The sequence below is a fragment of the Parasteatoda tepidariorum genome, chromosome 4 (genome assembly GCF_982258835.1).
Source record: "Parasteatoda tepidariorum strain Cologne lab strain chromosome 4, Ptep-v5.0, whole genome shotgun sequence".
In the NCBI taxonomy this organism is placed as follows: Eukaryota; Metazoa; Arthropoda; class Arachnida; order Araneae; family Theridiidae; genus Parasteatoda; species Parasteatoda tepidariorum.
Genome location: NC_141758.1, coordinates 91,436,503 through 91,449,028, shown reverse-complemented (window position 1 = coordinate 91,449,028; position 12,526 = coordinate 91,436,503). Strand labels below are relative to the sequence as shown.

General features: G+C 28.9%; 1 protein-coding gene across 3 annotated transcripts in view; it reads right to left on the bottom strand.

The window, feature by feature from the left end:
* LOC107444534 (uncharacterized) overlaps window positions 1-12,526 on the bottom strand; it is a 399,483-nt gene that overhangs the window by 87,134 nt on the left and 299,823 nt on the right. Inside the window, exon 1 of one of the 3 annotated variants that reach the window (XM_087161612.1) lies at window positions 417-567. The exons of the other annotated variants lie outside the window; for them this stretch is intronic. Coding sequence (XP_087017738.1) covers window positions 417-464 — 48 coding nt within the window. The 5' untranslated portion in view covers window positions 465-567. Of the gene's footprint in view, window positions 1-416; window positions 568-12,526 lie in introns of those variants that run through there. 3 annotated transcript variants of the gene reach the window in all.

The following is a 12,526-nucleotide window of genomic DNA, read 5'->3' as shown; positions in this document are numbered from 1 at the left end:
AGTGCTAAATTTGAAGTAGTATTCTACTTCGAACTAAAAAAGGTACAAATATGTATATACAATCACAATAATCTTAGAATGATAATATTTTATAAAATTAAAGAGGAATAGATTATTTAAAAATATATATTTTCTATAATTAAAAGTGCATTTGATTGAATAAGTCAAACACTTAATCGTATTTAGATCTATTTACTTTGTGATAGTCATCAAAAAAACATTTTACATACAAATACCTAATAATTAAAATGGGTAAATGTTAAGTACAAAATATCAAAGAGTGGCTTTTATATTATCTTGAATTTAACGATAAATTAGAATTATAATATGCATAAAATTATAATTACGATCTGGTGAATTTATTCCAATCATCCATCTCGTTACAAAATAATATAACTATATAAATCATTACTGACCTTGTATAAAATCCAACATTTTCGAATCGCGGAAATAACCAATCGCATTTGCTAAATTTCTTAAAACATATCTTTTCGTCAACAAAACAACTGATGCATTTGTTGAGTTTTCTTTCGGATTTCAGTTCATTTTCATTCGCCTTGAACGTTAAAGTCAAATCAGACCGGTGACGTCACAGAAGTTTGTGCTCTCACCTGTGCCGGCATCACGTGGTTCTTGACGTAGAAACAGAGTATTACTAGTTTTCGTTTTTAATCAAAGCATAAATTTATTTATTTTAAGAGTAGTATCAATTTAAAGCTATTACAGTTTTTTTTAAATTTAATTCTGTGCTAAGAAAAATTTGCAGCTTTTCAAGTCAGTACCGTTAACTTTTAATTTAAATTTGATTAAAAATAAAATTTAACATATATTTACGATTGAAACGTTGTTATTAACAAAATTAACCTAAATATTTTTGGAACGATTTGCATTGTTCATTTTAATCTAAAAATTGAGAAATGCAATTAATTTTTACTCTGTAATAAATATAGTTATTTATTTATTTCCATTAAAAATGTCACAATGACAATTATTTGCTGCTTGTAAGGCTCTTAATTTATATGAATTACTATGTAGGAATAATAATTAAAATTAATCTAAAAGTTTTTACAATTTTACGAGGAAAAAAATTAAATTTAATTACATTACTCGATACAGCTTAAATATTCCGTATTTTGTGATAAAAGATTCAAATAAATATGAATTAAAATGACATCCGCTGATATAAGTTTTACTGCTTTTCATGTCTTTCTTAATTTCTGGAAACTTTTATTGGTAATTAAATTATCTTTTTCAAAAAGAAGACAAACATTTAATTGTTTTTCCCCTGTAAAAGCAGGCATATTTACTTTCACGCATTTACTTTAATTTTATAGCTGGTGCAGTAAAGGGAAATTACAACATATATTTTACAAATGAAAACTTTTATTGAACGATGTTTAATTTTCCTTTTTTTATTAGATATTGCGCGTTATAAACTGTAATTTTATTTGTACTTATGCAATGAACTGAACATCAATAAAATAAGTTGAAAAAAAATTAACACTTTACACAAAATAGTAAATAAAACAAAAAACTAATTAAACATTTAATACATCCCTAAATCCTTGTTAAATACTTTTAAAACTTATGTTAAAATCATAAAATATATCAAATTTAATGTTTCATTAAGTAAAATCATAACTGGTAGTAGAGAATCGTGATTTCTGCAAATTTTTATTGGCACTGTAGCTCCCTTAAAAAATATTATTTTTGTTTTGTTTATCTTTTTATGTTTTTTTTAATATTTATTTTTTTAATTTTTTGAACCAAAATAGTTCTACGCATTTTTCCTTGTCATTTTATTCAATGAGGTATCAAGAACTATGTTGCATCAGAAACGAAAATGCGTTTTCTTTAGTATTGTTAATATTTATTTTTTAATTAGCTTATTTTATTTTATTATTATTTTATTTTTATTATTGTTATTTTATTTTTATTATTATTATTTCGCTATTTATTATTATTATTATTTTATTTTTATTATTATTTTATTATTATTATTATTTTATTATTATTACTTTATTTTTATTATTATTATTTTGTTATTTTTTATTATTATTTTATTTTTATTATTATTTTGTTATTTTTTATTTATTATTATTTCATTAATAAAATAATATTTTATTATTTTTCCCCTTTTTATATAAAATTATATAGGGATCTTTAGTTTTGAATGCTTTATCTAAACATAAAAAAATTTATCATATAATTAATAAAATTTAATTCGCATTTTTTAATGTACTAAAAATAATTTTGTAGTTTTAAATGACAGATAATACAAACGTAGACCGACTCGAGTGCCTTGATTAACTGCACGATATCGTGTCCATTGCCTTTCCTGGGTTTGTGACCATATTAGTTAGACCCTAGACGACTGGAAAACTTCAGCTTGTTCATGATTTCAGCAGATCAGAGCTGGGAGAGTCAGAGTGTGGCGCAGACCCTACGAAGCCTTGAACCAAAGTTGTCAACAAGGCACTGTGCAATCTGGAGCAGGCTCCATAATTGTGTGAACTGTATTTTATGGCAGACGACTGTGTCCTATAGTCCAATTGCACGGATCATTGACTGGAAATGATTATGTTCCGTTACTTGGAGACCATTTGCATAGATTCATGGAATTCATGTACCCAAAGAACGAGGAAATTTTTATTGATAATTACTGCACCATGTCACCGGGGCTTAATTGTTCGCAGGCGATTTAAAAAACATTCTGTATATTACCAGCAAATGATTTTGCCACCTATAACGCCTGACATTAATCGCATCGAACATTTATGGGATGTAATAGAGAGGTCGGTTCGTGCACAAAATCCTGCACCTGAAACATTTTCACAATTATGGACATGTATTGAAGTTTAACGTCGGAATATTCCTGTAAGAGACTTAAAACTATCTTATTGAGTACATGTCACATTGTGTTGCTGCACTTCATAGATCGACAGGAGATCCAACACGATATTAAGAAGTATCCCATGACTTTTGTCACCTCAGGGTATATTAATAATCGACAAAGATGAAATAATCTGCTTAAGTCGCTACCTATTTTTGGGGAAAAGCGTCAGCTTAAAGTAGCATACCCATAACTAAGAATGTATTTTTCTTCGAGAAGATAACATGCGTTTAGACGATTCAGGAACATTACCTGACTTTTGACAATTATTGATTTAGTCACGTTAAGGCAGTATACAAGCTATATCTCTTTACTACCATTACCTTTCCATATAGTTTATTTTAAATTTATTTAAAGAAAATACCGACGTACCACAATATTATAAATAATATTAGCAAAGTTCAAAATATTTGAATTATTAAGAACTGAAATCGCTGTGCTTTCTACATTAAAAGTAAAAAAGAGTGAAAAACAAACAAATAAAAAAAAAATAATGAAAAACATTTTCCAACGAACAATGATTATTCAGCTTTTCGTTAGACACGTTATTCAAAGAGAGAGGCAACAAACAAAAAAAACTAAATATCATCAAGCGTAAAACATTCAACAATCCATTTTCTTAATATGCTCTGTTTAAAACGAAGAGTATCATCATCCAAAAATCTGTGCGAACTTTTTTTTGTGTGTTAAATTCAAGAGGAAATAGTGCTGAATTTGTTTGCAAAATCGCGTAGAAAATGTTATGGCACTTGAAAGAGTTGAAAAGCGTAAGAGTCTGGCGTGACGCACTCCATGAAGCAAGTCGATTAAGGTAGGACATTTTTATTCTTATATCTTTTAAGATCGGCTTAACTGAGAAATCTCATCTCAGTGCGCACTGTACCGTATCAAATTTGACAAAAAAATAGTTGAGGTCGGTAGCATGATCAAACGCATCATAACAGACGCATATCGCTATTGTTTTAGAGCATGTTTCTGCATGCCGGAATGTTTGATCTTTTAATAAAGCTAAATAATAGTTTGATTGCCTATTATATATACATATTCTTTTTCAAAATTCGAAGAAATATTGAAGAATTCTTAAGAGTCTGGATAAAACAGGTCGACGGATATTGAATTATTGTTCATTTCTAACGAACTTTTCTTCGGTATTGTATTGCATGGATGAAATATTACAGGCAGGTCAAAAGGAAAATGACAATATGCCTTACGTCTAAACAAAAAGAGACCATTATGGCATATGTTGATTGCGTTCATTTCCTATAATTTCGAGCTGAAATTTTTTTAATCATACGATTAAAAAATAATAATAAATCACGCATTTCTTACAAAATTAAAGAAATGCTTACTGTTATTCTTAGATTTTCTTAATTTATAAATTTAACAACATTTTTGTTCCATTATTAAGATAAATCAAAACTTTTATTTAATCTAAACATTTTATGGTCCTTTTTTTGTTTAATTTTTGTTAGGAGGATAATTCTATTCATAATATGATTATAGAAAAGAGGACAGCTAGGTTTTCTATGAAACTATTAAATGATTTGTTTTCTTGGTAAGAAATTTTGTAAAAATAACTTGTACCTGCAAAAAATTACATAATTTTTTATTAAAAAATTATTTAAAAAATATCTATATATATTATATTTCTCTTACACGGCGACAAAAAAAAGCCTCGTTACAACTCTCCGAATGGCAACGCTAGAAAATCGACCAATGATTGCCGCTAAAAATGTCACATGCCAGTATTTTAGTATTTTGTCGAAAGCGCTTTTTTTCACGAATTTATATATTACGAATTTATTTGACGATTTTTGATTTATATCACGAATTTATTTGCTTTACTAGAATTTATTTGCTTATGCAGGTTTTTCCATTGCAATTCACTTATTTCAATTTTTAATAGACTTAATTATAGTCAAAATTTTAACCTTTTTAAAGAGATATCAGTTTTAGAAACTTTATCTTAAGATTTCATACTATAGCACATTTCTAATAGGTTTAACGAATTACATGTCATTTATTTGAATTCAAATTTATTTTAATGACTTAGTATTTACTAAAAAGATGTAATTTTTTTTTTAAAAAAAAGTTGTTATATGGATTTGAATGATTGTTTTGAATTCTTAGAATTTTGTGCATTTGCAACGTAACTAAGTTAGTAGCGAGCGAAGCGAGCTTGGTTTGTGAAGCAAACCAAAGAAGATTGCGAAGCAATTTTCGGGGGTTGGCGAGCGTTAGCGAGCAGGGGGCTCAGCCCACTAATTTATAACTATTTTTAAAACAGTTTTTTCAACGATTTTTTTAATTTAACAAATGTGTGTTCAGTAAGGGATTCTTTTTACAATAAAACCACATTTTTAAGTTTGGATTTAGTATAATAATAATGCATGGGTTTAAAATCAAATCTCACAAATATAAACGAATATTAATTACATATAAAGTATTTTAATTATTCGCTGAAAGTGGTATTTTAAGGTTCCCTTTATATCCAAGTTTTAACCGAATGTCCATTCTATTACTAAGATGAGGGCAATTCTTCAGGAAATAGCAGATGTGAAGTCGTTGGCTTTTCCGTGATTACATGACCAAAAGTTCCTTTATTCCCTCCCTCATCCGGTGTATAAAATCACACCATAAAGCAATGTTGCATAGTTGCAGTGGATATTGTAACACATAAACTTCGAAAAATAAATAAAAGTATTTTGAGAAGAAGTTGATGCGCTTTTTTTTTTGGTACCAATATTAATAAAACAAATGTATTTTATAATACTTTATAAAATAAACACCTGTAATTTTAAGTAACTTATAACATTTTTGGTAATGTTAAGAATATGAGTTATTAACTTTTCTTAAATGTTATGATTATATGTTATGAACCTTGTAGTCAATTTCATGAATATATGTGTGGGGATGGTAGCTATAGAACATGTCTTATATACTAATGAGTTGGAATTGTATTTTTGTAGTGGTAGATACGCTACAATATATTATGAACATTTTTGTAAATATTATGAATATATGTTCTGAACTTTCTTGTCACTGTCATAAATATATGCTATCTGAAATTTTTTGTCCCAATACATAGTTTACTTTTTAGAGTTACAAGTACTTAATAAAGTCAAATGACTGCAGAGCTAATTAAACTTTCAAGTTTCGAAGCATAAAGAAAAGTAATGAAATTGAATACTTGAAATTGATTTCGGCTACTACATCTAGCAAACGCCTACTGCAAAAAATACCAAATGAAAAATAAAAATCGAAAAAATTTTGTTTATGGGAGAGGACATTGTTTTAATTGGGCATGGAACATCATTTTAGGCGTCAATATTCTTTTTTTATAAGAAAAAAATATTTTTATTAGTGCCCATGACATAATTTCCATAAGAGAAGTTTGATAAACGGAATCAAATGCTATATCCATTTTCTTAGAGTAGCTGTGTCCATTTTCTTAAACACGCATTTCAATCAGTGTCCATTTTCATAAACACGTGTTTCAAGCAGATTTAAAAACTTACCAACGAGTTGCTTAAGGTGGGCCGTACACTAAAGCAGCGAAAGTGAAGATAGGTTCGCATTATAAGCGCAGAGGTGATGTAAAAAATTTTTTTCTTACTTAATTTCTTGATATTGCGCTCAAACTTATTAAAAGAATGACAATATTTGATTGGATGATTAAGGGTTAAAAAAACCTTAATTTTAAAAAAATGACCAGATCAGCCAAGTACATTTTGCCTTTCGAATTCAGCTGAGGATTTTTCGTTAACAAAAAAAGTATGTAGAAAGTCTTCTCCATACGCTAAGATTCATAGGTCCACTGGTGATGGGTGAACGACCATTGATGTCTTATCTATAAACTAAAAGTTTCTTTTTTCTTTTTTTTCTGGCTATATCAGTTAGTCAGTTTTGGCTGATGTTTCTCCAAAATATTTAATACATAAATCAACATTAAAAACTTAGCATTGCTTAACTCATTTCCCACTTACAGTATTAAGGCGAACTAATTTAGCTCTAAACTCACATGAATAAAACTATTTAAAAACGTTGTGCAAGCTATTAGTTATTTAATGTTGACCTATGACGATCATTAGTTTTCTATCTCAAAATCAGTAAATGACTGGATATTGTTCGTTAGTAAGTCGAATCAAGAATTCACTTGAAAATGTAACAATTTTTCATTTGTATGAAAGAAACACCTATTTCATTTTGAGATCTCTAATTTAAAATAATAATTAACTTTGAAAAAAAAATAATTATCAAAAATTATTTTCCAAGAATTATTTATAAAAATATGACAAAAAAATTTACACGACCCAAAAGTTAAAAGATTTTAATATTCAGTAATAATTAATATAATCCATCATTAATTTCCTAAAGGTAACAAATATAATATTTTTTTTTGTGTTTATTACTTCTTGCCCGAGATCTACAGGTATAGCCTATTATATGCATAGATATTCAAGCGGTTTACAAAAAAAAAGTAATTTCGTATTTTAATTACACAAAGAAGCAGATGAATTTAGCAGATACTAAAAAATACTATACCATTAGAAGGACGAAAAAATAGTAGAACTGCGAAATTCGCTGAATGAAACAAAAAATTGAAAAGGTATTTTAATGTCAAATTACTCTCTTAAAATCAAGAGTTATTCTTGCTTTCTTTGCCTTTTTTTCGCCTTTAAATTGCACTTACTCTGTTGAAGCAACTTAGTGAAGCGAAATAACAATTTCCAAAGCTTAACAAATGATCGAAACAACCAGTTATTAAAGATACTTGCGTCTGTTTTTATGAACTTATTTTTTTGTAACGGATGACGATAGATTTTTTTTCTTTCTAAATAATCATAGATATCAGTAGGTCCGATAGTTTAATTATATATATTCTTAGCATCACGATTATTTGTTTTCCAATCGAACAAAGTAGAAAAAATCTTGTTTGTTATTTATTAAATTTAAACCTCATTGAAAGGAATATATTTTGTCTCAAGTAAATATTTATTTTTTCTCGATGTTCAACCATGTAAAAATAAAAACGAATTTATGAACATGAAGAGGAAGATATAATTAATTGCCGTCAATGTTATTAGACTTCGATAAATCTGTTTAACAAATTTTGACACATTTTTTTAAAAAAATTACATGTGTTATAAGTGTTATTAATAAACATACTTAAGATTATGCGATAAATAGAATGCTCTTCTTAAAAAATAAATTTTAAAAAAATAATCACTTAAAGTCCTAAAGTTTTATTTCTTGGAAACTATCTCATTATCTAATAAATATTTAAATCTTGAACTGAAAAAAATATTTAAATCCTGAAAGAAATTTATAATTAACACCTTGAAATTATTTTTCAAGTGTAATTGTCATTACTATTTTTGGGGGGAATTAAATAGGCCAAAATAATTGTTATACAGAATAACATAGTTGTTTCTAGCACAGTTACCACAGTTGTGTACTAAATTTGGCATATCTACATAATACACTGTAGAGAATCTACCACTACAAAATTACAATTACAATTCACTAGTATATAAGACGTGTTAACTCGATTCTATGATGGGCTACCTTTTCATAGACAACGGTTGACATTCTCGATAACCACTCTCCTAATTATAAAATGTGTTTTAACCGTTAAAATTTAACTACGCCTAATTAAATACTTCTCCAGGAGTTCTTAATTAGGTTTCTCGGAAAGTAGAGATTTTTGAATGCTCTATAGAACAACATTTATTCGGTAAATTCGTTTTTAAAGAAGGCAGTAAATTTTCGATAATTTGAAATTAAAACTGACAGACAGTTTTTGAGATAAAAAGAGCATTTTCTCTCCAAACTCGCAAGGGTCCCGCAAACGCAGCAGCTGTTTTGGATGTTTTACTTAACGTTACATTTTGTTTTGTAGCCCCAAAACTAAGACAGTTGAAAAGACAATAGTGTGTGTGTACAGGGGGAACAATGGAAAAAAATTTAACAATTCATATTCAGAGAATTATTGACTGAACAAACTTTACTGTTAAACGTATAGGGAAAAAATACCATGGTTTGTTATTCTGTAACCCACTGAAATACAACTTAAAATTTGACCTGCAGAAAGAGTGAAAAGAGTTTTAAAAAAAAGTCGCAAAAGAGCTAAATTGTGAAATTAAACGGATTTTGTTCCGAAATTTTAATTTATTCGAAAATTATTGCAAATTTAAGTTGTTTTTTTGCTTTATTTTTTCAGCTTTTTTGCTTTAAATATTAACTTTTTATGAATTGTAGAAAATTTATTTTTCCCTCTCGAGATCTTTATTTCTTTATTTTATTAAATCCTGTTCCAGTAGATGTCAATCAAAAATACCAACGAAAGAGAGAAAGATTACGTGTTAACAAATATAAATCCTAACATTACTTGTAAAATTAAAAAAAAGAAAAAAATTACTCAGAGGCATAAGAATTGCTCCCTAGTTCACTTGTTTCGCCAACGAGTAACATTACTTGTCATTGATTCCTTCTTATTGAATCGCACATTTTATGTTCTTTGGGTTAAACCTTTTATTTTCAAGTTCAGATGATTATTTTTCAAATCCGGGTAATCATCCATTTCATAATAATTAATGTTAGTGCTGCATTTTCTTATTTAAAAAAAGGTTGATACAAGGGCGAAAGTAAAATTGATTTCAAAATTGTTCGTCATTTTTTTTCTACCCTGGTTTTTTCCGAATTGAAACAATGGAAGAATAGATGTATTTTTTCCGACTAACCCTATCAGTTATATGTATGCTCTAAAAAAGGCTTGAAAAAATCTTTTTCAATAAAAAAAAAGCTTAAATAAATTCCAATAGAGTCTTAAAATTAGACAAAAAACTAAAATAAATAAAGCATTAATTTCTATAGAAAGGATCGTTATAAAACCTGCATAAAAGGAATTACTACGTTTGACTGCTGTCAATTAAATACAGAAGGCGTATTTTCTTATGCTGACGTCTCAGAATATTAATCCATTGTAGAAGTTACAACAAAAACTACGAATCAAATAAAAAAAAAAGATCCAATAAATATAGCCTTAGCCAATCAAAGGTAAAATGACCGGAAGGTGCATGACCTTAATTTTATTCAGGACCAACTAACGCCTTCACAAATCAAACGTAAACTTCTCGTTCTTTCGGATCACGCTTCGTGTCACTTGCATTTACAAAGCACGTACAGGGTGCTTCTTAATTGATTTCAGTTTTCTTGACCCTAAAAGTTTTAAGGGAGGCGGACAGGCGAATTTCTTGAAGTCCAATTATTAAAGATCCGAGTGTCTTTCCTATAAACTTAATGCAGAAGATTCCGCGTAAGGATTAAGGGAAGATATATGAAAAAAACTCTTGCTAAACTACGATCGGAATTACGTTTAGGAAGCTACTCGAGTTTGAGAATATGTAAAAGAGATGCTTTGGATTACTTTGTATAGATTCAATTTCGAGTCGCTTTTTATATCATGTTTCATACTTGAACTCAAGCAATGTGATTTTCAGTAAATACATACATGGTGTTTCGACAATAAAAAATAAGTTTAATACCAAAGGAAGTCTTTTTAATTCTTTTTTATTTTATTGCCTGAAATTTTTATTTAATTATAAAGTAAACATGGTGGACTGGTATATGCCACGGTTTGACATCATTTTATCACAAATTGTTATAAATATCGTTTTGGAACACATCTCGTAAACTCTCCCATTGGTTTTGCTAGAATATATGTGGCTGTTTGATGAAATTTTCAATAAAATTTTTTCTACATATCAGCGATACAATGATTAGTATCATGATTTAATTTTTGAGATGTTTTAGGATTTGAATCATAAATTTGAAAATGCCCCCCATCCCAAAAAGAAAAACAAAGAAGTAGTGACCAAACGGAATATTAGACGAATAATATATGTCTTGCTTTATGTTTCATCAAGCCGACCAGGTGGCCGAGTGGTTAGCGTGCCTGACTGCGGAACCGATGGTTGCGGGTTCGGATCCCGCTCAGGGCATGGATGTTTCTTTATTTCTCTCTCTGTGTTCTATGTCCTTTCTTCTGTGTGATTGTGTGAATGTAACCCTCCCTATAAACGGGTTTGTGGTTGTGTGACGTGGGCGACGCTACGCCACCGCCATGGCTTAGATATAGGTGCTCACTGGGTAGCGATAAGGGAGTCGCAATTCTGGCATTTCTGAGGCCAATGGGAAATAGACCCAAGTGCCCGCCATTAACCAAAAAAAGTTTCATCAAAAATTTGTTATTTTCACTTGTGTGAAAAATGATATACTTCAATAAAACCCGTGTCCTAAACATCGATTCTAGATTTCTATACCTAAAAACTAAACCTAAACGCAGTGTTGCGACAGCCCCTGGAGGGCCAAGGCCTACTGTACCCATCTCAGTTTTCTTGACCTTGGGCTCTGGGGTGCAGAAGCAGATGTTCCGGTTAGGTGGTCAGCCGAACGCGAAACCCCCAGTGTTTAGTTCCCAAGCATTCTTGGTACTCATTAATCGACCCAGTGAAGGGATGAAAGGCTGAGTCAACCCTGCACGGCCCGAGGATCGAACCCAGGACCTGTAGCACGGGAGCGCGAAGCGCTAGCAAGATTTCTATACCATACATTAAAAATATTATAAGCCCAAAAAACAAAGTTAACAAGTTTCAATAAGTCGCACCAGTGATTTTCCATGGTAGAAGAAATTGGTTCATGGATACATCCAGTTAAAACAGCAGACATCAGTTCTTATTTCCAAATTTGTTGTTTCATACATACAGCCTATCATGTTTACTTTAATATATAAAGGTTTCGATGTTGAATATAAAAGTATTTCATCATTTAAATTTGAATTTTTGTTCGGGCATTCAAAATAATACCTTTCAGAAAAAAGGGAAGGAGACCTAATGAATCTTTCTTTAAAGCATATGGGTGTCTTTGTAAAATGGACATGCTAAGGAACATCTTCTGTTTTGTATGCAAATTATCTAAAGTAAAATAATTTTCTTAATTGACAAATATCTAATTATTATTTTTAAATATTTTTACTTTAATTTAATTCAGTTAAGAGTAATCTATTAAACCTAGTTATTAAACATGTTTTTAAAGCTTTATCAAAAGTATAATAAATTTTTAAAAAATGTTTAAAAAAATTAACTACGTTTATTAGGCAACTCAGTTCGAGAGATTTTATTGGATACAAAGAATAAATAAGTGTTCCAAAATATTAGTTAGTTACTAATAAATGAAAATACTGAAAAAAATAATTTTCTAAAGGCTTAATACGGAGTCAGCAAAATGATTTTTTTCTGTTACACATGAGTTGAAAATAGTTTTGAAAATAACTGTAAAAAAAATCAAATATGTTTATACTATTAATATTGTTGAGGAGTTATAATAAGGCAGCAATATTTTTTACTCCTTTTGTTCCAGTAATAATTTAAAGCCCAAAACAAGAAAAAAAAAATTATGAAATCGATTGTCCACAGTACCTGTAATTTTTTTAAACAAAGTGCACGTATGAAATTTTTCTCAGAAAAAAAAATGCTAAAGATATGGGTGAATGATTAGAAAATTACGGTCACAGTTACAATCGAAAAGAAATTTAAACTTGAAAAACAAAAATATTCTGTTTTATAAAACCAG